The following is a 26816-nucleotide window of genomic DNA, read 5'->3' as shown; positions in this document are numbered from 1 at the left end:
CCAAAGGATTGTACTTGGAGCTGAGGGACCCCAAGGCTCCCAGTGGAGCAGGGGTAGGCTGGCGAGACTGACAATTCACAGTCTGGTGCCCCTTGCAGTTGTGTTACGGAGCTGGGAGTCTGTATCTGAAAGGACCCTGAGGACAGAAATGACCTTGACAATATGGTTTCTTTCCTGACCTACAAATATTTGTTTCAAAAATGAGGAAAGTTGCATTGAGTCGGGACAATTAAGCTCCTTCAGTCCAGTGCAGGAGTGACTCGCTGTTTTGGTGGTAGGAGGTGCAGGCATGAGCTAGCCTTCGGTACCATGCTCTTCACAGCGTGTGCCTGCTGCTCTGAGCCCTCGGGTCTGCTCCCACTGCTGCGCTTAATCTTTCCGCAGTCGGCAACGGATATCGCTCAGATCCGGGAGCTGCAGACACAGGTGGAAGATGTGAAGAAAGAAAAGCAGAGCCTTCAGGAGAAGGTAATTCCTCCCCAGCCCATAGCACCCAGAGCTGAGAAGCGAGAGCCATCTGGGTGTCCTCTGATGTCTGTGCCCAGTGCATCACCGGTGTCACTCATGGATGCCATGTTCTTTTCTGAAATTAGTCCAAGTCTACACTGCTGGTACCAAGCCATTTCTGCTTTGTAAAATGGTCAGGTTCCTCCCCTCTTCCTGACGTGCTGTGCATGCCCGAGAGCAGCATGGTGCAGAAGCCGCTGTCTGCCTGCTGCATGCCCACAGCCCTGACCCTACGGGCAGGATGGGGCCAGGAAAGGCTGCGGGGCTCTGCCGGCAATGGCCTTGGGCTGGAGAAAGCTTTCCCTGGCAAGAGTCTCGGGATGGAGAGCCCCACTTCTCTCTCCTCCCTTCCTGAGCTGCTGGTGCCATGGCCGGCATGGGGCTGACCCTAGGGTGGGTGCTGGCGGGTGCTCTGCTGCCTCGCCTCTGCGGCTGCACCAGCCCTCCTGGAGTGCATGGATTTAATTTTCAACACATGAGTAATCCCATTAACTTAAGTGCTTTACTGGAGCATAGCTAAGCTGCCCAGGAATCGGAAGCAGGACTCGCTCCCTCCGAGGTGGAGCAGGTGGTGCTTTAGAGATAGGCCAGATAAAAGAAGACAAATTCCCGTAGTTCTAGGTCAAATACAAAACCTGAACCAAACTTGTACCGGGATCACTAAAAGGGCAGTTTGCTTTGGAGATCTCAGTGTAACGGCTGAAGAAACAGCTCGGTCCAGGCAGCTTTCTACACAGGGGTAAATTGTGAATTTTCATGCCTGCTGTCCTCAAGGAGTCTGCGAGAAGAGAAAAGCAAAAGAGACCCAGACACGTATCATCTTGCCAGCACATTTTTCATTCAAACATAATGTTCGTGTCATGCATTTACTGTGTGGTATTAACAGCAGGGAATCCTTCAGGAAACCGAAGGCAGTGCTTTTCCATAGTGCCCTGTCACCTCAGGGGCCATGAGAAGTCCTTGGTGCACATCACACCAAGGCGAGGGACTGGTGGGGGATCTGCGAAAGGGACCGGGAGGTGTTTGCGTGGGTCAGGGGCCAGGGAAGTGCTAACGCAGCCCATCCTCTCCCAGTTGCATGCAGCGCAGGCAAGAGTGGCGCGCCTGGAGCAGTGCCCGGCCGAGCGCTCCATCGTCAGCCGGCAGGAAGCCCGCATCCGTGACCTGGAGAGCCAGCTGGACTTCCAGGCTGTGCAGATGAAGCGCTTTGAGGTACCACCTTTTCACCACTCGCAGAGGGGATGTGGAGTCCTGGGGAGATGCAGCTTGCTTGGAAAAGGCGGGTGCAGTGATGCCACCGCCTTGGCTTTGGGGGAAGAAGCACCTGGGAAGGGGAGGGGAGGGACAGGGGGGGTCTTTGGCCAACTCTCCTGTGCTTGTGGGCAGTCCATATAGTTCATGCCACTGCCATTGTCTATACCTGCTTCACTGTGGTGGTTGTTGAAAGCCAACAGTGGGCCCAGTGCTATAAACACCTGGAGGAATACATAGTCCCTGTCTCTGGACACAGAGCACGGTGTGTGCTGACTGCTCAGCACATCCATCACAGCACCTTTCTGACAGGCATCGCTCTGCTCTGGCATCGTCCAGAAGTCAGGACGTCAGGCTCGATGGCAATATTTCACTGTTGCCGTTAATCAGCACATCTACTGGCACCCTGCGATATGTTTTTACTGTCGCTTTTCCCTGAGTTGCGCTGCCCGAACGAACCCAGCCTGGGGGCGAAGGAGAATGCTCTTGTGCCCCCAAAGCAGCAGCCGGCTCTGTGGGAGCCCCGGGGGATGCGATGTGGTCCTGGGGGATGGTGCTACCTGTTGTGGTGGGTGCAGAGGTGGGCACAGGGATGGGCTGGGGACACTGGGGTCTGCACCCACTGCAGGCAGCTGCTGCCACTTGCAAGGTTTCAGGGTGATGCTTGATAATTAGAATAATAGTGACTGGCTCTGTGGCATGAGTCGGGGAGGGAATGCTGTCCACATCGCTTGATGCTCGTGGAGAGCTCCGTAACTCCTCGCCTCCATCTCCCTTGCTTCACCTCACACCCTCCTCCCCAGGTGCTGGTACTGCGCTTGCGAGACAGCATCATAAAGATGGGCGAGGAGCTGGAGAAGGCGGCCGAGTCGGAGGCGCGGGAGAAGGAGAGCACCAGGTACTACCAGAGGAGGATGGAGGAGATGAAGGCTGACATGGATGAGCTGGTGCAGAGAGAGCTGGAGTCCAGCCGTCGGCGTGTGGAGCTGGTAAGGGGGTGCTGCCCCCACAGCTTGCATGGCCCCAGGGCCACGGGGAGGGGAGGGTTGCTGCTGCTGCTCTGTAACCTGCTGATTGGCATGAGGGTCCCAGAAAAGTAATTTTCTGTGTGGTGCTTTGTGTGCTCTGTGTTTGGAGATGGAGCTGGCCAATTTGCTGTTAGCTGGCCCCCACGCAGGTAAGCCGTGTTTCCTGGGCTGCTCCCCCACAGCTGCCCTGGGTCTTGCTAATGTTGGGGTGTTGGGCTCGGCTTTGGTGAGCGGAGCTGGGGAGCGCTCGGAGGGGTAGCGAATTACTTTTGCATCCCTCTGCAGCCCCAAACCATTGACCCGAAGCTGTTATCAAGGCACCTCGCGTTTCGTTCCTCCGTGGCTGGGCTGGCAGCCTGGGCAGTCCCTCTTCTGTCCAGGGAAGTTTGTTCCAGGAAGGAGATTGCTTTGCCTGCTCAGCTCTAAGAAATGCTGAGAAGTTGCTCAGGTCATTCCTGCACCACCTTGTCCTGGTTTTCCTCATGTCAGGCAGAACCGCAGCGGTGCTGCACGTTCCCCCGGCACAGGGGAAATGCCCTGTCCTCCTGCCAGCCCGCCATGTGCCGAAAGCCGGTCGCATGGCTCGGTGTGCCGGGGCTCAGCCCAAGTGCCAGCTCCTCGTGGTGCTCCTGGCTTTGCCAAATAACGCCCGTGTGGCGCGGCGTCATCAGACAGTGCCAACAAGCAGCTAACCTGCTCTGCGTGTGCAAAGCCCCAACCAGATTTGGAGTACAGCGAAAACAGATTCACCTTCATTTTACAGTCTTTTACGAGCATCTCTTTTCATGTTGGTTTTTTCCAGTAAACAAAAGGAAAGCCTTGCTTCCAAGCAATAATTGAAAGATATTGCATTTCTGCTGGCAGCGGAGCCACGTTAGAAGCAGTTATTTTATCAATAATCTTTTATTTAACAATCAAGGAGATTTCAGCATTTATTTTGCCCTGAGGCTGCCAGCCTTTCTGAAGGGAATGGTGCTTTAGTGTGAATTATTCCACAACCTGTGCCTGCGCCGTGCACAGGCTTTGTCCTTGCTCTGCCAGCCTGAATCCTACGTGCTCGCACATGGCTCTGGCTGCTGTGACACCCTCCCCGGGGGCACAAAATGAGTCTCCCCTCTAGGTTGGAGTTGTGCAGCCATCGATGCTCTTCAGAGTCATGAGATTTTAAAATGAGAGGCTCTGCTGGATGTGCCCTGTGTGCCCACAGGCCCGGGCATGCTGGGCAGCATCCCGGGCAGCAGGGCTGCCCGCTGGGCTTGCAGCAACCCACTGCGGGGCCAGATCCTGCTGCTTTCCCTGCGGGCGCCAAGCGAGACACGGCTTCAGTTGCTATGATAACTGTGTGTTTATTGCAGCTTTGTTAGAAACACGATGTTTTGGAACACAGATGCGCTGTCTGTTAGGATACGGGTGGGTTCTTTTAACTGTATTTTTGTATTTATGCATATATTTTTAGAAGCTTTTTGAATGTTTCATATGGGGATGTGAATGATGTGTATAGCAAGATACTTGGCCTTCTTATCACGCGTCTGTTCTCACAAATGAAGTCTGCAAAAAGTCTGAAAGGGATTTTAGAGGCACCTCCCTAGAATAAGTCACAAAACCCCATAAACAGGCAAACTCACAAGCCAATACTGAGGGGTCTGGGTTTATCCGGACACCCAGACATTTGGGGTTATCTGGCATCTGCTGCAGCGGGGGCAGGAGGAAGGAGCCAGGCAAGCCCTGCAGTGCGTGAACTCCTCCAGACACATCACATCAGCCCTGGGTTTCTCCCCGCCGCCATGAGGCGACTGGTTGGGGTGATTGCTCCGCGGGAACCAGGGCTCCGTGAGCCCACCGTGGCATGGCCACGTTGGGAGCCAGGGGCTGCTGCGGCATTCCCTGGGAGCAGAGGCATTCCCCCAGATTATGATGTGTACTCTTAACAGCACTTAAATAAAACATGGCGGGAGAGCTGTGATCGCAGAGCCCAGCCGTGCTTGTCGAGAGGCTGGTGGAGAGCATCAATAGTTAATAGAAAGCCACTTACGGCTCTGCTCCTGTTAAATCCCCCATCAATTATAAATACTGCATGAATTATTCACTTAACATTACTTAAGTCATGGTCTGCACCTAACAATTTTTTTTTATATTTATTTAAATAAACAGTTGCGAGGTTGTGGACTTGCCACGCACTGTCAGGGTTTAAGCAAGCGATGCATTGAAGGGACAAATTCATTGTACAGATTGGGTTAGAAATCCCATCTTGATTCCTAAGGGTCCTAAATGCTGGTGCCTGTATAGAAGGTATTTTATTCTCACAGCTCGTATTTATCAGTGGCAGAGGCACTTGAAAATCCTGTCCCACCGTCCCCGCACCTTCAGCCAGGCTCAGGACAGCTATTTTCATCCCTCCCTCATTTTTGACCCAGCTTTGGGTAGTTGGGAGGCAGACTCATGCCATTCACAGGCAGCAGGGAAAATCCAGCAAGAAGCACGGATGGGAGCTGGAGAGCTGGCTGCCAGGCAGATGGCTCTGCCTTATGAATTTTGTAAGAAGAATAGGTTTTGAACACTTTCCAAGCCTGGTGCCATCGCAGCGAGGGAGGCATGTTTTCTAACGCTGGGGGTAGTACTTGGCCCTGGTTGTCTCTGTCTTTGCTCTGGTTGCATGTACTGGATTTCCTCCATGGAACTGTAGCTCCTCTTCCAATAAAATCTGGATCCCAGCCTGCAACAGCTCCTCGTTTCTCAGCTGCTATGCTGACACCCTGAGCTTGACAGGCTAGACCCAGCCGCCTGGTCTCCTTGGGCCACAGCAGAAACTGAGTCATAGCGAGAAGCGAGAGATAAATTTCCAACTTAGAGTCAGTCCTGGAGAGCTTAAAAACAAGCTCTGGTCTCTTCACTCATCGTGTATGCAGGCGCGTTCATGCTTGTCCCGATATGAGAGTCCCCTGGTGCAGCTGCCTGCTGCAGTGCAGGGAAGGATGGAGCAGGGGCTGGGACCAGGCGCGGGGCAGGGCTGTGTGGGGCGATGAGCTGCTGTCACTGTGGCTGGGACCAGCCACTGGCAGGGATTTCCCTCCTGAGGCTGCTGTTAGGGCAGGATGGTGCTGGGTGCTGGGCACGGCTCCTGGCTTCGGTGCTCTGGAGATGGTGCTGGAGATGGGTAAGATGGTCCATCGTGAGCATAAGGGAGGCAAGGGTGTGTTTGCAAGAGGCTTCATCTCAGCTGCTTTGGGTGTCCACAGCCATCACTAAAAGCCCTGGGCAGGGGCAGGGATGCTGCACGAGGACCCTGTCCCATGCCTTGCCTTTATGGGGCTGTTTTCACAGAGCTTCTGGCAGACCATCTCCCTCCTTACCTGTGGGTTTGCTGCAGCAGAGGCAGAAGATGCGAGCTACTAACAAGCCAGGATGGACTAATTTGCATTTTAGACAGTAATTCTTTCAGTAGGTGCCAAGTAACAACTAAAAAGCTTAAAAAGGCTCATGTTTCTGTAAGGGAGTACCTACGGCTGTGCTGCCGGTGACTGAACTGCTTGTACAGCTTGGATTTCACGGGAGAAATCAAGCGGCTGCCGGAGGCTGGGATGAGAGCTCTGCAGTGAGAGCTCAGCTGCAGGCAGGAGCCCCGGGGTCCCTCCTGCCCCGGAGAGCCGGGTGCCTCCCACCTGCGTGGGCTGCGCCGGGGCACCTTTCTGGGGTGCCCAGGGAAAAGCAGGGGCTGATCCTGCTGAGATGAAGCCCCAGCTGGCAGAGATGGGTGCCAGGGAGCCGGCCAGACTCGCTGCATCTCCTCCAGCCGCCCTGTACTGACAGACAGCTCCGCTAAACCCCCCGCCGGACCCCCCGCCGCTGGGGCACGCCGCGGGGGGAGCTTGCGGGCGCTATCTTAAAATGAGGTTTCTTTAATGAAGCTGCGAAATTCATCAGCATAATAATTAACTATTTTTACTGAAAACCGAAGTACAGGTGTGAAGATGTTCTTCGCAATTTTTTTTTTTTTTAAAAAAAGGTGAGAGTCACAGTGTAAACAACCTTTTTTCCTGGTTCTTATGATGGCAGATCTCCCTTGTAATGCAGCAGCCCTGTTACCGCCACGCAATCCAGCATGCTGTAGCACATTACAGCCTGATCTCTGGTTTTTGGTTTGGTTTTTTGGTTTTTTTTGTTTTTTCATTTGCAAGCTTTAAAGATTTTTTGGCTCTTTCAGTGAACTTGAGAAGTGAAGTGGGAGCTGTTTATGCCTCCAGCCGGGAATGCCACACTCCCACCCAGGCAAACCTACAGCTCCCAGCAGGGTCCCAGCCAAACCCTCTGATGTCTCCCCAGCCCTCGGCCCCAGCACCGCCTGCTCCCGGGTCTTTCCAAACTGCTCTTTTCTTTAAAAGCTAATGACTTTGACGAAGTGTAATGACGATTATCATCAAAGGGAGCCAGTCCTTAGAGGTGAGGTTGGGTGATGGAGGAGCTGCGACTGAAAACTCGACCGTATACACACTAATTAGGCCTGTTGTACAGCAGGCATGTGATTTCTAGTTTGCCATTAAAGAAGTAAATTCTTCAGGACATCATCAGCGCTTGTGGCTGCTCACACCAATTATCGGTAACACCGGTGTTTGCGAGTGCAGAAAGAACTGCTTGCTTGCTCCGTCTCACTCCAGACTTCAACCGTGGAAATTTTGTCACTCCAAACTTTCTGAAAACCTGCGAGTTAATTACTTAATTAAAAATAATAATGATTGATGAATACTGCAGGTGTACGCTAAATTATTCAAATAGAAGCAATCCAAATTGGACTAATTAGATTACACTTCACTTCCAGTGGATGGGAGCTTGCAAAGGTTATGTTGTGACAGCAGAACCACAAACAAAAATAAAAGACAGTGACGAGGATGTGGTGCTGGATGCTCTGCGGTGCCTGCCTTGGCATCCTTTAGAGTCCCATAAATTATTTCACTACTGTTTTTGCTCAGCTCTTTTTAACTTATCTTCAAATGCTTCTGAGAGAAAATTAGGTGAAAAAGAGGGTTTAGAAATCCTTTTCCAGAGAAGCAATGAAAACGAAGCCAGGATGTGGAGAGATGGGGGGGATGAAGGGGCAGGAGGTAGGGAGCTGCCAGCGGAGGAGATGTCCCCTCTGTCCCTGTTTCCAGGTGGGTTCTGGCCAGGGGCTGAATCACCTCCAGCTGCCTGCTGGTGCCCCTCGCACGGCAGGCTGCCCAGGGCTGGAGCATCTTTTTCTGGCCATTGGAAAAGACTGCTGGCGAACCGCAGGAGGAAGCCCCAGCAATGCTTGGGGAGATGGTGGGCAGCAGGGTCTTGCCTGCCGGCTGTGCAGGGACAGAGTGGGGCAGTGCCCCCCAGGAGTGGGGTCCCCCCAGGGAGCTGCCAGCCCACGTCTCCTCCTGTCCTTGCTGGCTGTCCTTGTCTGGTGCAGAGCCCACGCTTGTCTTGACCTCTTCCTTCGTGGTGCTGGCTGCCTGCTGGGTGACAGCCTTGCTGCTGTGCTGTGCTGGCAGCAGGGTGCTGGGGGCTGTGTCCTCACTGCCCCTCCCTCGGCTTTCTCTTGTCTGGGTACCCACGAAGTTGCAGCGATATTTCCCCTTTGCAGCAAATCTCTTAATTTCCAACCTGTCCTTGCAGTGAGAGTGGGTGGTGCCGTGAGAGGGGTGGGTGGTCTGGGGGCTGCAGGGGCTTTGGGCAGGACGGGTGCTGAGGGGCCGTATGAAATGCAGGGAAAAGCGGCTGGCAGGCCAGACCCGCTGCTGAGCACTCGGCTGTGACACTTGCAGTAGGAATTGATTTTTTTGCAGTTTAACTCATGTTGTCAGGGTCTTTCCAGCATGGATGTGCAGCAGCATCCTCCTGTGAGCTCCCCCGGGCGAGGGCAGGAGTCTGGGCTGTGAGCATCAGCACCTCGGCATGGATTTGCTTTATGCTGACTGTCGCCAAGTGAGCTCCCATCCCCCTTGTCTTGAGAAAGCCTTTAATTCAGGCTCCCTGTCAGCAGAAATTAACCTCAGCCTTCTAAAATAAATGCTTTTGACCTGCCAGCGGACCGGTGCCATCGGGTTTTGGGAGTGCTGTGCTCTGGGGCGATCTGTCTGCCGATATGCTGTGAATGGGAGAATCTAATTTGGAAATGTATGCAAAACCAGGCAGAACATATATTTTATTTATTGATTATAAAATATACATCAGCTGGGGGTTCTGAGCTGGTCAGGCTGGTTTCTGCTGTGTGTGACTGACTGGTTTGGTGGAAGGTCTGATCTGCCAGTGCCAACGGGGACTGGAGTTTAATGGCAGAAGTGCTCTTGGCCCCAGTTTGGGAAGCTGGAGCACATTTCCCTGGGCTCACAGCTGGTGCCACGTCCCCATCTCTCCCCAGGCTCCCCATGCCATGGCCGGGTGCATGGGCAGGTTCCTTGCTGGCCAGGAGGATGGACAGGGTAGGACTGCTCCAAACCGCTGCAAGGCAGGAGAGAAATTAGTGGAGCTTTTCAATGAAAAATCAACATACATGTGAAGCAAAGGACCGTTAGTTCTGCTTCATCATCTCTGGTTTGTGGCAGTAGCTGTAGCCCCTTTCAGGAGCACTGGGGCTTCTTGCAAGTCTGGTATTTACTGCTTTGCAAGGGAGAAGGCAATGATCCTTGCTTCTCCATGGGAGAAGGAGGGAGTGTGCTTCCAAGGGCTGATGGGCACCCCTTTGGCAGGGCAGTCCTGCACCCAGACCCTTCCTGGCCACCAGCTCTGGTGCTGGCCCCTGGCTTGGTGGCTGTGGGGTTCCCGCTCTGAGCAAGCAGCACCCCCATCTGCAGGACACCTTTTGGGGAGGCACTGGGCTCCCATGGGGCAGCCCCGGCACTGCTCCTGGTGTGCCGTGGGCTGGCAAGAGAAGCCCAGCTAAGGTGTACGTGTATGGTTGGGGATGAAATCCACCCGTGGATCAGTTTGACGTGCAATGTGTATTAAATCCCTGTGGAGGGTAAAAAGTAGCAGAAGAAATCTCATAAACAGTTGGAAAATTGGTGCCTTACTCCCCAGGCACTGTGCAGTGTGAGGGCAGCTGCTCCAGCCTTCACCCCCTCCCTGATTAGGTAGAAAGGACTGACTCCTCTGGCAGCCGTTGCCTTTTAAGCCCCATTCGTCAGCGTGGCTCCTCTGATTGCAGCTCCCCCAGCAATCTGGGTTCCCCATCAGCAGCAGCACCAGCCGGAGCATAGGGGCTCCGATAAGGGGCCATTAACAATGAATAACGCAGGCAAAATGACATGCAAGTCACCTTTCATCCCCCCAGGTCCAGCCGCAGTGTGCCGTATCGCTCCGGTCCCCAGCAGCCTCTTGTTCGGCATCGTGTGTGGTCTCACGCGTGGTGAAGGGCAGCAGCTGGCTGGCTCCGACCATGGCCACCAAGTTCCAACGTGCAGGGAAGCCGGGAAGGGGGAGAGCAGGTCCCTTCGTCCATGGGCGAGGTGGAGCTCTGCCAAGACTGGAGGTGCTGGTGGGGTGCAGTGAGGCCGTCACCTGGTGCGTCTGCGGCCAGGTTTTTTCCTCGGCTCCTGGCTGCTGCCCAGGGTGGGGGAGGACAGGCTCATTCCCAGGGTCCAGAGGGACGGGGAGAGGGCACGGCTGCGGGTGCACCACCGCTCGCTCTGCTCTGTGCGGTGTTTCTCTCCCAGGCAGTGCCCCTGCTTCAGCAGAGCCACATGAGCAGGCGGGTCATGACTTTTCTCAATAAATACATTCTCCCCTTTTTTTGCCCTCCTTTCTGCTCAGAGGGAGCAAAAAGCCAGCAACGTTCCGCAGTTCATCCTCAGTGAGGATATAAAGCTCAGAGCAGTTACTGTATTAAAAGGGAAATGCTTCTTGCATTTACATTTAGATTGAAACAACGTGTGTCAAAGGTGTCTGATAGCTCCCTGGGATAGCAGTGGCCTGATGCTGGGACCATTCTTGTCAGTTCGCATTATGAAGATAGTTTTTTTGCATTTGAAATTTAATTATATTGACAGAATTATTCCCTTCGTTGAGACGATTGCATGGTACAGAGTAAAACATAAAGTGCCTCCGTGCACAAGATCCGGGATCGAGCGCTGGGACGGGTGGAACGTGGGGTTCGCAGCCTCCTCCCCACCACAGCACTGTCGTTGTGAGCACAGGGCTGATCGATGTAGCTGCTCTGTGGCTCTGTGAGCACAAGCCTTTCTATTTTGCACTGATTTGAGCCCAAAATGTTGAGCAGCACATTTACTCCGAGCATTTTCCCTTGCTCTGCCCCTGGCCCAGCCACAGCTCTGCCGGCGTCCTCCTCCTCTTCCTCGCTGGCTGCAGCATCCTTGGGAGCTGCGGATGGGCTGAGCCCAAGCTGAAAGGCAGGGCACAGAAATCGAGCAGTACCGTTTCTCTTCCCCACATCTTGCTGCAGATTTATATCACCAGAATTCACTTTACAGCAACGCCTGAGCCCCAAGAGCTAAAATTCACTTTCCGCATAGGCTCGTGCAAGTCAGTTGGCAGAGAGTGAGCGTGGAGCAGCCACAGATTATTCTCTGAATGTGACTGCCACCTTCCTCTGCATTCAATCAGCCTGGGTACCTGGGGCGATGGCGGTGGTGATAGTACCTCTGCTGGAAGGAGCCTGTTTTAACAACATCATTATGCTTGAGCAGTGTCAACTCTCATTAAGAAACAGGTATTTTCAGGCTTAAGTTCAAATTGCCGCTTGGGTGGCGTGTGGGCAGGGGACCCCACGGTCACCCACAGTGCGTAAAGCCCATGGCCGTGCAGGCCGCAAAATCACCCTGGTGCCCTGCGCAGCCCCCTCCAGAGGCCGCCGGCTCCTCCCTGCAACACAGTGTGGATGCCACAGACCGTGGGTGCCCAGGGACTGGGGCATCCCTGTGGGGGAGCCAGGCTGGAGCCCCAGCTCAGCAGCATCAGCCCCACGGTGGTCCCATTGCTTTCAGCACACCCACAGCTGTCATGCAGAAGGCAGCGGGGCCGGGGGGACCCCACCAGCTGCGGGGAACCCACCGGGCACTGGGACATGCTGTTTGCTGCTCTCGCAGCTGCACCCGGGAGATTTCATTTGTCAGTGGCCAGAGGAAGGGGGGCCGGGGTGCCAGGAGGGGTGCACGCCACTGTGTGCCTGGCTGCCTCCCTGCCAGTCACTGTCAGGTTAATAATAGCAGAACGGAGGAAAGGAATTAAATGCAGCCACTGAACTATATTTAATTTGCGCCGTATCCTGGAGCCGAGGAACTGGTTCAGTAGAGACTCTTATCAGGATGTTTGAAGGGTTGAGCTCTTTATCTAGCAGTTGTTTTACTGCCTAGTCTTGCGGTTGTATATAGCTGAATACAGGCACGTAGCCAGCCAAAGCTTGGGGTTTGCTCCCCTTGGGCTTTTCTCCTCTCGGAGGTCAGCGTTTCACTGTGTGCCCCTTCCTGAGCCCCCGGCCGCTTTGTGGGGCTGGCCCCGGCGTGGGGAGCATCTCCGTTGCCTGGGCAGTAGGCCATCCCCATGCGACTCGGAGCACTCCACAACAAAACAGGTCCTTTCCACCCTCTGCATTTGCCTGAGCTGGGAGGAAGGCAAAGGGCTCGGAAGTGCTGAGTTTCAGAAAGCTTCTTGGCAGCATTCAGGTTTTCACCAATACCAGCGCATTTCCAGAAGCAACTGTGATGCTGTGCAGCCTGAACTGGGATATTTCTTTGCATGTTTTTGTGAACTGAAATGCTCTTCCCCTTGGGCCCGCGCACCTGGTGATCCCAGGGCTTTCATTATTTACTCTGACAGTCTGCCGGCTCCTGTGCTGCGGCCTGTCGCAGCCCGCGCTGCAAATCATCTCTCACCTTGTCACCACCGAGATGGCAATTTTACAGCTGGCAGCCTCAATCACGGTGAATTTGCAGCTCGCGCTCACTCTCTTCCTCTCTCTGCCGTGTGACGGTTTAGAAAACAGCACAATGATTTCCTTCCTAGCTGAAAGGACTTGGAATCCGATGAGCATGGTGGTGCTCAACCGCGGCGGGCGGGCAGTGCCGGGTCGGCATCCTCGGTGCACTGCGAGGCCGCCTGTCCGTGGGTGATGCTGGGTCCATGGAGCCATCCGGGTTGTGCCGCTCATCCAGCTTTTTGTCCCTGTAGTTTAAATTATGAATTGAGTTTCTGGTTTTTATTATCAGCTCCAGCGGTTCTGAAAAGGGCTTTGCTTCCAAGCAGGTGCATGGTAGGTGTGAGTGGAGGAGCAGCCCCGAAAGGCCCAGGAGCATCCCCATGGTCTGTGCCCTGCTCTGTCCCCGGCAGGGACATGGTGCGCTCACACCAGGTGCTTTTACATGTTCCACACAGGGCGGGGGGGTGTTAATGTTTAATATCAGATTTACTCATTTGGTATATTGGTGTAACATTTTGATTTAGCAGAGCGATACAGGAGTCTACTGAAATCGCAGCACAGGCACAATACAGCAACTGCGACATACACCCGAGTCACTACACAGGCGTGATGCCTGTCCCCGGTCTCCATACCCTCACCGCCATGGCGCTGGGCATCCCCAGCTGTCAGGAAGGGAGGTGTGGGTTGAAGCCAGCTCAAGCCCATTTCTCTCTTCAAAGTTTGTTTTATTACTTGTCCAGGTTTTATTCTCTATGTTGGGCTAAGCCACATATATGCTTCCCCCACGCTGGTCCGGCTGGCTCAGGAAGATATTACTCTCTACTAAGTATCTCTGGGAAGGCTGTTTGTACAACCTGATGATGCCCTGGTGCAGCCATGTGCCTAAAACCAAGGTCACCCTCCCCTCCCCGGAGTTAAGTTCAGTTTCCACATGGTAATCGCTGGTGGCTCCTTATATTCTGCCCTGTACTTGGGATTTTTGGCTCATCTCCTCTGAGACTTTTTCCACTGTGGGAGGTATTGGTTGGTCCCAGAGGGGTTCAGCTTAATTTCCTTCTTTTCCTGTGTAAGATGAAGTTAGCATTTTACAATCCATTGCACGTGCAGCAGCGTGCAGCAGCAGGTAGCAAGCCCTGGCAGGGCACAGGGAGCACTGGGGTGGGGGGAGCTTTAGCAGACGCCTCGCTCGCCTGCTCCGCAGTTCGGGGTGCCGTGTCGGGGTGCAGGCGCTGACCCAGTGCCGTCCACGCAGGAGCAGCAGCTGGCGGAGGTGGCGGCGGTGCGGCAGGTCTTGCAGGCTGACCTGGGGACCTCCATCCGGCGCATTGCTGATCTGCAGGTGGCCCTGGAGGAGCTGCGGTCCAGTGACGACAGCGATGCCGAGAGGTGAGGCGAGGAGTGCCGGGGGCTGCAGGGGGCTGTGGGGGCTGCAGAGGGGCAGGCTCAGGTGCTTTGTAGTGGGGAAAGATGCTGCACTGTGCAAGGACGATGCCAGGGTGGCTGTAGCTGCACGTCTGCATCCTCGCATGTTTTCGCTGCAGCAGCACATGTTTGTGAACAAGGAACTTCATGTTAATAGAAGGTTTCATGAAAAAGTGTCACCCTTAAAATCGTACTGTGTGGTCTAGCTTAAAGTAAGCAAAAAGGGTGGAAATAGCCCCATTCACAGAGCAAGCTTCCGTCCCTCGCAGCATGGTGTGCTGCTGTGCGTCAGCGGGTGCCCCGGCGCTGGGTTTATTGATTGAAAATCCTGCACTTTGATCAGCCATTGGGGGCTGGAGGAACCAGTAAAGCTGTGTGGATTGGGTAGAGGATTTTACTAGAAAAAAATGGGAAAAAAATTCCAGTGAATTTTTCAGGTGTTATTTCTACAGCCCTCCAATTTTCCCCTCTGCTACACTGCTAAAGGGGCATTGTGACAAATGGAGACAAAATAGATAAATGCATTTAAAGAAAAAAGCGGAGATGTGTAGTGATTAAACCAGGGTAGGGTGAGATAGAAACCATGAGCTCAGAAATTCGCTCCTTCGTAAAACAAAAGTGATTTCTAATACAATTGACGCATTAGCGGGAGGTGAGAAGTGCTTCCCTGCAGGGACGTCCACAGCTGCTGTGTGCAGGAAAAGCGGTGTGTTTTGCTCCCTGCCCTTTGCCAGCGCAGGCACCCCAGAGGTATTCTGCGAGTGTAAATGCAACAGACGCTGCAGCAGCACCCATCTCTGTGATGGGGGTGCGTGTACTCTGGTCCCTTTTGCAGCCCAGGGCCTGACTGATGCAGGGAGCAGGTGAGGAGGACTTTAGCCATGCAGCGTGCTGGGAACAGCCCCACTGCTGCCACGGCTGCACCTCTGCTCGGGCCATCGGAGGGGTTCTGTTAGCTGGGAAGGTTTTTTCTTGCGCGGTGGCTGCATGAGCCATCGGCAGCGCCACAGCTGACTCTCTCTTTTTGTCCCTTGCAGCGTGCAGACGGCGCAGGAGTCACTCTGCTCCAGGAGAGAGACGTGAGTGAGCCCTGGGGAGCTGCCGGCCGAAGGGCAGGAACCTGCGGCTGGGTGTGTGATGGGTTATCGACCAGCAGCTGCCCGCAGCCTGCCGAGGGCAGGGTGCAGATGAGCTTGCGGATGCGCTGGCTTTGTGTGCCCCCATGCCCATCGAGCCGCTCGCTTTCCCTTTGAGCTCTGGCTGTTAAATCAGTGGGATGCTCTCACTCCTCCAGGCTACACTTTGAGAATATGAAGCTGATCTGTGGCTTTGAAGGAGAACTGAGATCCTAGAGGATTTCATCCACTGCAGCTGGTCTGGGGGCTCCCGGCAGGTGGCAGGGGTAGCTCTGGCCCCGGGGGAGCCCAGGGGTGCGCAGGGCACAGTGGGGTACCTGGGATCACACTGGCTCTGTCACTGCAGCTCCAGTCCTGGGGCACTGCAGGCAGCAGCGATGTTTTCCTGCCCATTGGCTACAGGGCACTTACAAAAGCATGAGGGAAATAGTTAATGGCAGCAGCAATGGCACAAGGACCAGGTTTCCTGGAAAGGTTTGTTTTATCCAGTCTGTGCCAGTGCCATAAAACAGCCAGAGCAGAGCCCACCAGCTGGAGCTGCCGTTGCTGGAGCTGTGAAGGATCCCCTGGTCTGTGCCCAGCCTCACCCTCACACGTGCTCCAGGACCCCTTCCCAGTGCCGCCGCCCTTCCTGCCTGCGCTTGCGGAGCTAACGGGGTCTCTCCTCTCCCTACAGGGACACCTGCTCCAGCATCGGCTCCACGCCCAGTCTGGAGCCTGCAGAGAGCATCAAGTCCTGGCCGGGTTCGTCCGCAGGCTGGTCCTCCCCGGCGGGTGCCAGTGTGGCCGGGAGCCTCTCAGCGCAGTCCGTCGGCAGCCGCAGCACCCAGGGCCCGAGGTAAGGGGCCCCCAGCCCGTCCCGGGCATGGCTGCCTCTGGCAGTGACAGACGTGCGGCTGCTCCCCTGGCACGGGGAGCTGCCACAGCTTTCCTCCAGGGAAACCACAGGTGCTTGGTGCCAGCTCCAGCATCTTGCAGATGCACAGAGAGTAGAAAAATATCTTGCGGGAGCAAGCCATCACAAAGGTATTTAAAACCCACCTGTATTTTTATTTTTTAAAAAAAAAAGTGCAAGAGGCAGGAGTAGGCTGCAGGCAGTGCTGGTTTCCTAGCATTCAGGTGCAGAAAAGTGGCAGCGGGCACCCTGCCCTGTCAGGGTGGCAAGGACAGCCGGCAGAGCTGTCAGCCCCGGTAGCTGCTCTCCCATCACAGGGGTCTGCATGGGCAGACACCGCAGCCTGGAGACGGGTGCTGCCTGCTCTCCTGGCCGCTGCCTGCTGGCTGCCAGGGGCTGTGGCTGCTCATGGCCCCGCAAATGGGGGAACACAACGTGGAGGGTGGACCCCATAACTCCCTCAGCAGAGCTGAGCATCCCAAACTGCTGCATATCCTCACAGGCTCCCACGTGCTCTCTTTGGCTTTTACTTTCCCATGGGAAAAATAAAGTCACCCCTTACGGGTGACCGATCCCACGGCACAGCAAGGAGCACCACAGTGGCACCACTGCAATGCCTGCAGCTGCTTGGGGACAGGGAAGCCCCTGCGGTTCATCGGGGGATGCTGCCAAAGCTGGCCTGGGGACAGTGGGCGCTTCAGCTCTGCTCCTTTCAGGACGTGCAGAAAGGAGTTTGGGGGCACTCGTGGTATTTAAGTTCAAAACGTCAAATCAAGGAAAGTAGTCATTGCCACGCCAGGATCAGTGAAACGCTAGATGAAAGTCACTACATCAAAAACATGCTTCAAGCAGTATAATATCCCTTGATGTATTCTCTAGAGATAATTTAAAGAGGCGATGCAGCCTATTTGCGGATTTGTATGCCATATGCTCGCCTTTTGCTGCTGAGGAAACAGTATGCATTTATACAGTTCTAATATAAAATATGTTAATTTTTGACGGTAATGCTAATGGGCTGTGAGGGAGTTGGAGAGTGGCCCAAGCACTCGCAAGGCCAAACTGCCTCAGCTCGACTCCCGTGGAGCTGCCCTAAGGTGCTCAGCAGCAGGGCTGCCCAGGGCTCGGAGGGTGCCCAGGCGCCCAGCCGGAATTGGAGCCGCCTCACCGGGAGACCCTCCAGCCCAGAGACAAACCCCTGTTTTCCAGCCATCCCTGGCACCGCAGGGTCACAGACAAACCAGTTCTTTGTGTTTCATGTGTGAAGCAATCGCATGGGTTGAGTTTTGAAAAGCCCTGTAAATCAGGGTCTGGTGGCTGCATCTCAGAAGGGAGGTTGTGGGGACAGGGAAGGGTGTCGGGTCTCCTCTGAGGCTTTGGAGAGCAGAGATGGAGCAGAGGTGGGAGCTTTGGGTCCTGGGGCTGGGAGCAGCGTAGGGCCGAAGTGGCTCCAGAGAGCATCATCCCCACGCAGGGAAGGTAGTTTCTCTATTTTGCATGCAGAGATCTGCAGAACGATAGCTTTGTAACAAACAAAAGCACGCTTTTTTGCATAACGCATGATCTGTAACGTCGATTGCCATGGGTCATGGTGGCAGGCGGCAGTGCACACGGGTGGAAGGACTGACCAGCCGAATTCAGGGTGGGCAGGGCTGGCAGTAGCCTTGCCTGCAGCCCTGGTGGGACCCCTGACTGCAGCCCCTGACTCGGGGCCTCCCCGCCGCACTGCTTTCCCAGGGATGGTGTATCGGGACATGCATCGCTATTTTCCCAGCTCTTCCCCCCATTCCTTCCAGAACCAGGACAGGGGCCGGGCTGATGCTCGGCACAGCTTGCTGTGGCACCCGCCAGCTCCCTGTTCATATGCAGGTCCATAGAGAGATGCTATGAGCCGATAGAGTTTGATAGGGTTTGCAGACTGCCATTTCATTGCAGACATTAGTATTAAGCTCCCTGCTCTGATTCTGGCGAGATCTGTCCCCACTGCATTCACCTGCTTTGTATAGTAAAATAACTATTGCCAGAATTAATTTTCTGAAGAGCGAGTCCCCTGGCAGCAGACACCTTGGGTATGTCAGAGAAGTTTGAAGTGGTCCATTGCTGATACAAGGCAGAGTTTAAGAGCAGCTGGGGCAGGGCTGGGACCTGCAGGGATGTGATGGATGGGAGCCTGGCTGAGCTCGATGGGACCCTGCGTCCCACCCCAGCACCCATCAGTAAAGTAATTCCTAAGTACTGCTTAGGAGTCTTTGGTCCACATGACCCAACTCAGATGATAAATGAATGGTAGCAAATCAGGAGTTATGGCTAATATCCTATTTCTGAGCTGAAAAACACTGGATTTATAATAAAAGGGCAGGTATGTAGGCTGGACTGACCGTGGCCATTGTGAGAGGCAATTTGTACCTAGACCTGGAAATAGTGTGACAATCTGCCTCCGTCTTGGGGGTCACGAAGAGGCAAATTGCAAATCTTGGTGTCGTAGCTGTGTTTGGCTTCAGCTAATCTAAGATGGAAATATTAGAGAGGAGGCTATATGAAATGCAAACAAACAGACGATGAGACTGGTAAGGTAATAAAAATGAGATCAGCGAAATGAGCTCTTCCTTATTAAGATTCCTTTGTCTTACACAAGCACCCAGTAATGAAAAATGAATCTTCCTAGCATTCGCTTCTCAGCACTACATATGGGATATTTGCTGAACAAACAGCTGCCAAAAGCCAGAGGAAAGCATAGAAGGCTGTTACTGTCAGTAGTGTACAGGAATGAGAGATTTGATTAACGTTTCCTTTAATTCTTTGCTATTTAAATGCTTGTACAAAATGTTGGCCATCAGGACTAAGCCTCAATAAATACAGCACATTGCAGAGCTGGAATAAACTATCAGTTTTTTTCTTAGGAAGCCATTTCAAAACTTTACATATTTATTCCGTCCCTTGCCAGGCAGGTTGGGGCTGCATTGCGATGGAGGGGCTGATCCTGAGGTGCAGGCAGGGAATGGACCTGCAGCACAGGACCCTGCCTCTCGGTTCCTGCATCCCATGGCACTGCGGCATCTGCAGCCCCAGCATCACCCTGGCATCCTTTCCCCTTCTGCTTCGGTTCACAAAATCAGGAGCCCAGGTCCCAAGGCTGGTGGGGATCCGACACATTTATTTTTAAACATTATCGTGTCAAAAGCAAATCATTATATGGGAAACTGGGAGCTCTTCTGTAGATGACGGCGTGACAAGAAAATCCTCTTCTGACAGAAATTAGGCCAGTATCTTTTCTCTCCCTGAAATGGAGTTGTCTTGGCTTTATTTATGAGCTACCAGGAAAAGCGTTGGAGCCACACTTTCATCCCTGGTCATGTGTTGCAATGCATGTGTGGATTTTATTGTATAAATTATTTCAACTAGCATAATTGTAATCATGTTAATTGCTATGTAATCTTCACTAATTATTGTTGTATGTCATTTGCTTTGGTGTGAATGGCATATTGCAGAACTCCGTATTGGCCTACAGATGCCTTCCGAGTTCTGCGTCAGGCCCTGCTTTTGCCTTTGGCTGGGGAAAATCATCTTCTCTGACGCTGAGGCAAGGAGCGGAGTTTTGCTCGGCGGCTGTTGCGTGCTCGCGGTCCTGTCCCCTGCAGCATCACCCACCACCGGGGCTGCCCGGGGGTCTCGAGGGTTATTCCAAGTCCTCGGAGTTATTGCCGGCACATCAGCCCTTAGCCTGCGATTTATGGACGAGCAGAGGATGTTGCAGGATGGGATGGGACCATCTTATGCTTGTGCCCTACCTTGTGAGGAGGCTTGAGTATGGCCAAGAGAAGATTAGCCATGATTTTGGGGTGGGGTTTTTTTGGTAGCCATCAAGGTACAGTTAAAGGAACAAATGATGAGGACGGGGTGCTGGTGCAGCGGTGTGGGGTGCAGCCGCAGTGGCACAGCTTGACTGGTGACAAGGGATGGCAGCCCAGGCTCCCCAGCCACGGCAGCCTGGCAGGATGCGGCAGCACCAGCTCCAGTCTCTGGGCTTGGTCCATCAGAAACCTGTTGCATGGGAGAAATTACCTTGTGGTCCTCAGGCTCCTTTTGCAGAAAGTAATTAATTGAAATGGAGGTGTGATTTCAGTGCACCCGTGGCACGGGAGCAGGGGCTGCTGCCCTCGCACGCACTGGGGCACGCCGTGGCGGTGGCTGGTGCCGGGGTAGGCGACAGCTCAGAGCCGCCGTGGGAGGGTCTCCAGAGGTGGACAAAAAATGTTTTGGTTTCCTAGGAGGGGAAGCAGTAACGGGTTTTGCTGGGAGGACCTGAGCATTTTAGATGCTGGTAAGCAAGAGGAAAAGCATCAAAAGCAGAGAAATCCCTGCAGTGTTTCCCCACCACGCGGTGCCTTTTTGCTGCTAGTGTAATCCCCAAGGAGCTTTTGCATTTTCATTTAAAACCCAATCAAGCCCCGCATGCGCTCGCCAGGCAGCTGATGCTACTCGGAGTTAACTCACCACGATCCTGGCACCGACCTGCTGGCACGGCACTCACCGACCACGGGCCGATAAGCCGTGTCCAGAGAGATGTGGCTTCCCTGGGGGAACCAGCCCTTTCCCTGGCGTGTGCGGTTGGGTTTTGCTTAATGAATGCAACTAATAGGAACTGTTGCGAGGGACAAGGATGGATGGAGTGGTCTTGGGCTTCAAATCTCCTGCTGAAAACCAGGGCATGGAGAGCATGGGCAGGAGATGATCCATTACACAGAGGTCCCTGCTTGGACCCTGGGGGCTGTGGGGCCTCAGCAGCTGGACTTGTACTAGCCATGGGAGCTGGAGGAACAATCCCGTGTTTGCAGCTTTCACTCCATTTCAGGCTCTAAAGATTTTCATAAAAATAGTAACTGTCCATCACGCTGAACAGGACAATAAATAGCAGCGTGTAAACCGTCCGTGTTCACAGTCCATTAGTGTTTCTTACCTCTCCAGCTCACTTTTATCTCAGTCTTAAAAACCAAAGAAAAATATTGAAGCTGGCTGTTTAATTTATGAAAGCTGGTCATGCAGCAGTCAGTTTACAATATTATTTGGAAACGTAGAGAGTGATTGGAGCAATTTCCGTACAAATTCTCATGGAAGGATTACACCAGCTATTTAGGTAAGATGCAATTTAGGATCTTAAAAACCAGCATTATTGAAATGTCTCAAACTATTAATCAGCTGTGACGCTTCAGCAACATCAGGTGCAGCGGCACGGGGTAGCCCTGGAGGTTGCTGCGTTTCAGGGAGACTAAATCTCTGGTTAATTCATTTTGCATTGAATAATCAAACGGTTTGGGCTTGTTTTATGAGCTGCGGGCACGTGGCATGGCAGCGAGTGCCGGGGCCTGGCCGGCACCCCTGTGCCCTGGGCTGTGCTGGCAGGCACTGGGGACCTACAGCTGCTCCATTACCCCATTACTTCCGCAATCGCTTGCATTTGCCAGCCATGGAGTTTGTCTTCAGCCCATCTCAGCATGTAAATTATTTCACGGGTCAGCAGAGCCTGGTCCGAACGGGTCCCACGCGGTGGCTGGATTATGCGCTCTCACCCTGTTCCCATGGCAACCCCAGCATTCCCGGGGCAGGATGCTTCATTACCGGTGATGTAAAACTTGACCACTGCTCCCACACCTCGAAGCCTGCTGGCCTCCCAGAGATGTATTTATATTTAGGATCTGCCGCTTTACTCTACCCTTCACTCTCTTTTTCCCTCCTCCTTTCTTTCTCAGACAAATTCACATCCTGGCAGGCTTCACATTAAGGCCAATTCCAGGTCCCCCTTGGCTGAGCAATGCCAGGGGTATCTGTGAGTGGGGATAATCCACTGGTGATGCTGGCAGCTGCCAGCACTGGGTGCAGCTTTTGTCAAAACGCATTGCTCGCAGGCGCCTACGCTCCCCATCTCACCGGCAAGCGGCTGCGCGCAAGCAGCCTATAGATAGTAACTGGCTATCATTGATCTAAAGTGATGTACTGAGGAGAGACACGGCACAGCTCTGCTGAGCGCCTGCTTTGTTTCAGCCATGTCCTGGCAAAGAGGCCCTTTGCTTTTCCCTACAGTGGGACAGGCAGAAAATCCAGTTTTTCAGCCCTTCAAACCAATGGAGGTGCTTGGGGGGTGGGGGTGTAAAGTGTCACATCGGGGGCTTAGTGTCACCAGTGACGCTGAGCCCACTGGTGATTGCAGCCCCTCCCCATCTCCGTGCATCAGCTGCACAAGGAAGCGGCCAGGCTTGGTGCAGAGAAGCCCTTTCTGCAGCCTGCACGTGCCAGGGTCCGGCTGCTTGAGAGGGGCTTTGGCAGCTGAACGTGCACAGCATCAGCATCCCGCGGTGCCCAAGGAGATGCTCCCAAGCTCGTGTCCTAGCAGAGCGGGTGCTCAGTGCCATCGAATGCTTTGGGGAGGGACAGGCAGGGTTTGAGGGAAGGCAGGACCATTCCCTGCTCCTGCCATGCTGCCACCATGTCCTTGTCCTGCTCAGCGAGTGGCCGCTGCAGGGGTGGGTATGGTGTCACCACAGCGTTCCCAGAGCAGCTCTTGCAGCCCTGTGGTGAGGAGCAGGAGTTAAATCAGGAAAACCAGCTGGCCGGCAAGGCTCCTCCTGGGCATCGTCTCCTGGCAGGCTGGCACCATGTGCCGGTCCCAGCAACAGACCTGCTGTGTGCTGCTCTGCTCTCAGCACAGAGGGGCATGCCATATTATTATTATTATTATTATTATTATTATTATTATTATTATTATTATTATTATTATCCTTCCTGCTGCTCCACATATGCACTCTGCACAAGCTGCAATCCTGGTAGCAAGAGCAACACGCTGCCTCTGCTGAGCCGACGCTGTTCCAAATCTGGCACCGTGTTCTGGCTAAACCAACCCTGCAGACTGTCCATCAGCCTGCCGGGTGAGGGCTGCATTTTCTGGGGATGGTGTTCTGCTGTGACAGTGACCGGTGTGGCTCCTCTTCAGTGAGCAGATGTGGAGCCCACACGGTTTCTGCATCAGTTCCTTGTTTGCAGGGTGAGGTCCCATCCCCACACATCACTTCTGTCAGTCACTCTTCAATGAGCAGCCCCCAGCCAGGTGTTATTTGGCTCTTGCAGTTCACAATCATTCCCCCCCCCCCCGCCCCCCAGCAGCAGCCTGGGCAATAACGTTAAGATGCATTTGGGGTGCTCTGCGAGCTGGTTTCATAAAATTTTAGTGAATAATCTTTGGCTTTGACAGAAATAAAATAAATCCTACTTATTGCTATAATCTGTCAAGAAGAAAGGACATTTGGAGGTATGTGTTGGTTTGGCAGAGCTAAAGTTGGTCATGCCACACACCCTACACCGTGGATTTAGCCGGGTTGGCTGACCTAGAGTTATTTAAGACAAAATCTTTGGGCATTGCCCAACTGCTCAATGCAGCAGCGGGAGTTTATTCTGAGACTACCATGCCAATATCAGCTTTTCGCTGCTCAGCCTTGTCATTGCCGACTGACATTACAGTCACTGGAAATCCCGCAGCTTAAACTAACACCAATATCTCTTGTTTAGGGTGAGCAGAGACACGAAGGAACCAGCACCGAGCCGGCCGGCTTCTTCCCAGAGCGCTGCCAGGTCTGTCGATGCTGCGGATCTGGGGAGGATGGCGAGTCCCTTGCTCGGTGCTAGAAGACGGGCATACGGAAAACTTCCGGCAGACGAAGAGGAGCTGGAGAGCCCGAAAAAGCCTGCGGATAGGATAGGAGAGACGTCCCCGTCGGTGCTGCGGCGGGGGGGCTCCCCCGCCCCAGACCAGAGGTTCCCCAGCCCCCTGTCTCCGACGGTGCCGAGGAGGAGGGGGGTCTCTCTGGCAGCAGGGCCGGTGCCCAGCTCATCGGCCGCCCTCTCCGAGTATGTGGAGGAGCTGCGGCGGCAGCGGGTAGCGGAGCGGGAGCAAGGGCACCCAGTGCTGGGTGACACTTCTCCCCTCCCTATTTACCGCACCACCGGTGCCGCAGCCCTGCGGCGTTGCAGGGCTTTCCCGGCGGCGGAGGATTCCCTGGGGAAGCTGGAGGGGAATCAGCTAGGGGAAGATGAAGCAGCAGGCGCCAGCCTCACGCGCTCCTCCAGCCTGCGAAGCATGGCCTCGGAGCTGGCCGAGCCGACACGCTCTCCAGTGCTGAAAAGAGCATCAAAGTTTGGCTCCTACGATTCCCTCCTGCAAACCCTCGATGGCTCCGGCCGCTGGCCGAGCTCTTCAGCTGCAGGGATGGAGGTGCTGGGCATGCTGCGGCCCAGCTCCTGGAGAAGGTACCTGGAGCCGTCGGTGGAAGATGTGGAGGTGGGAAGGGGCTCTGGGGGGCTCCTGAGCTCGCCATCCAGCGACGGGCTGGGCGAGGGGAAGGGGAGCGACCCCTTCAGCTGGCGAATACCCACCCTCAACTATGAGAGGAGAACCAACGTCGACTTCGACGACTTCCTCCCAGCCATTCGCAAATCTCGCTCCACCAGCAGCCTGGCCAAGCCTGGGAGGGACAGAAAGGATGGCCACCGGCCCCTCACTGTCCGCTTCGAGGATGAGGCCATAGCAGGCAGCTCGGCATCCTCTGAGACGAAGGGCATGGCCAAGCGCAGCCCAGTCCCCCGGGAGGACCCCGGGGACCTCTCTGACTCCTCCTCGTCCTCTGGCTCCCTCCTTTCCTCCCGGAGCGCTGACAGCATCAAGCGCCGGCCGCAGCCCCTGAGAGGGGACGGGGAGGGATGCAGCGGCAAAGCCGGCACCCAGAGCAGCGGGACAAGCCACCGGGCAGAGGCAGAAGGGAAGGAAGACGATGTCAACAGCATCATGAGGAAGTATCTGGGAAAAGACTAAGGTACCCATGCTGAGCCACTGACCAGCACCAGCTCAGAGCAGTGGTGGCAGGTTTGCGGTGCTGGCCCCGGGCCACTGGCCCTCCAGCCCATGAGGTCCCTCACCGATGCTGTGGAGTGCATGGGGACAGGGTGCCCCGGGGTGTGTGTGGCACCATGCACCAGCCCCCCCCCCCTTGCCCTCTCCTTGCCCTCTTCAGAGCTGCAGGGGGGTGGGCAATGGGGATGCTGCCGGTGCTGGGGACAGCCCCGGAGCTGGCTACAACACCAGCTCTGAGTCTGCGGGGGTCCCCTGGCCTCCTGGTTTCCCAAAAATAGTGTCCCCCAGCTCCTACCAGGCCACCCGGCAGACACATCCTCCCGAGCCCCGCTGAGTGTTCCTCCTGGTGCCCATGCTTGTTCAGTTAATTTGCAAATCGCTTTGGCTGGACACTGGGGGTCATCCCCTCCGGAGGAGGGGGGTCCTGCCTGGATCAGGCGTGCTTCCCCCAGTTAGCAACTGCCTCTGGCAACCACTTGGATCCAATTTCTGTATTGCAACTGACACTTCAAGAATTAGGATTTATTACTACAATCCAGGTTTGAAAGCAAAGTCCCTAATGAATGTGCCACAACTGTAATTAAGTGTTTAAAATAGATTAGAAAAACATTTTGTAAAACCATTGCCTTTAGACTAACTTATTGGATGTCAAGCTGTGACCAAATTGACTAAGCCAACACAAGAAGGGAGCGCGTGTTAATAAAACATTTCTTTCCAGGAAGCACAATTTGCATAATGAAACATCCCACTTTCTGCAGACTTTGTTTCAATAAACTGCAGCAACTGGCCTCAGCACTGCACCGAGTGAGGAGCCGTGCCCGGGCAATCTGCTTCTCCGCTTCTTTGGAAGAGCACCTGATAGGAAACACGTAATTTAAACAGAGACTGAAAGTGGCTCCTCAAAAGTCATGGGATGGTTTTACAGATGATGAGACCTTTTTTTGTTTTTAAACATACCGTGGTTTCTTCATGCTCCTGCCCTTTTTCCCATCACCGCAGCTTTGCTCAGGGCCAGCCGTGGGGATGAGGGACTTTCTTATTCTCCTGCAGTCATTTGACTCAGGAGTTGGTGCTGTAATTAAAACCCAGTGGCTGCCATAGATGCCTGATAACATGCCATGCTGGCCAGGGGGAGGCCACACTGTAAAGAGCTGGAGGAACACCAAACCCCCTTCTTTTTAACCCAGAAGGTGCAGCCCAGATGTCTCATCCCATGTAGCACTGCTCAAAAATCAGCCGAACAGCTGAAGGGTGCTTTTGGGTCTTGGTGTGACACCCAGCAACAGCGGAGCTCGGAAGCTTTTATAATTCCATAGATAACTGAAGACAGATCCATACGTGCTTTTACAGCTTCTGCCTGTTTGGGACGTCTGGGCACATCTCACTGACATGCAAGGCAGTGCTGCGGTGTGTGTGGTGATGGGAGGCTGTATTCGGATGTCTGCTTGGTTTTTACACAATAAAATATTTGCTTCTTTGACAGGAGCCTCTTCTTGTCTTTTCTTTCCCCACAGCGAGAGCAGGTCTGTGGAAGCGGCGCGGTGCAGAGCTGAGCGCTCCCCCCGCCAGCCCCCATGACTGGGGGCTTCTCACCCAAGACCCTCCAGCCTCCCCATCTCTCTGCACTCACAAAAAGCTCTTTTTTTCAGCCTCAACCCTCTTTCCTAGAAGAAATCCAAGCTTCCTCATTTATCAGAGGTTTGTTGCAAAATTATACAGGTACATGAACAAATCTCTCCATCAGTGATTTCTTAGTAATTTGCTCGACTGGGAAATTTGCACCAATTTGCAC

General features: G+C 54.2%; 1 protein-coding gene across 1 annotated transcript in view; it reads left to right on the top strand.

The window, feature by feature from the left end:
- Positions 1-26504, top strand: part of MYO18B (myosin XVIIIB) — a 77527-nt gene extending 51023 nt beyond the window's left edge. The window contains exons 36-42 of the mRNA XM_052797245.1: positions 385-468; positions 1582-1719; positions 2562-2747; positions 13931-14064; positions 15138-15179; positions 15913-16074; positions 23686-26504. Of these exons, the coding sequence (XP_052653205.1) occupies positions 385-468; positions 1582-1719; positions 2562-2747; positions 13931-14064; positions 15138-15179; positions 15913-16074; positions 23686-24985 (2046 nt within the window). The 3' untranslated portion in view covers positions 24986-26504. The remainder of the gene's footprint in view (positions 1-384; positions 469-1581; positions 1720-2561; positions 2748-13930; positions 14065-15137; positions 15180-15912; positions 16075-23685) is intronic.
- The last annotated feature ends 312 nt before the right edge of the window (positions 26505-26816 follow it).

The sequence above is a fragment of the Harpia harpyja genome, chromosome 9, assembly GCF_026419915.1.
Source record: "Harpia harpyja isolate bHarHar1 chromosome 9, bHarHar1 primary haplotype, whole genome shotgun sequence".
NCBI classification, from domain to species: Eukaryota; Metazoa; Chordata; class Aves; order Accipitriformes; family Accipitridae; genus Harpia; species Harpia harpyja.
Note: the sequence above shows the minus strand (reverse complement) of the source record. Positions and strands in the feature narration are given on the sequence as shown.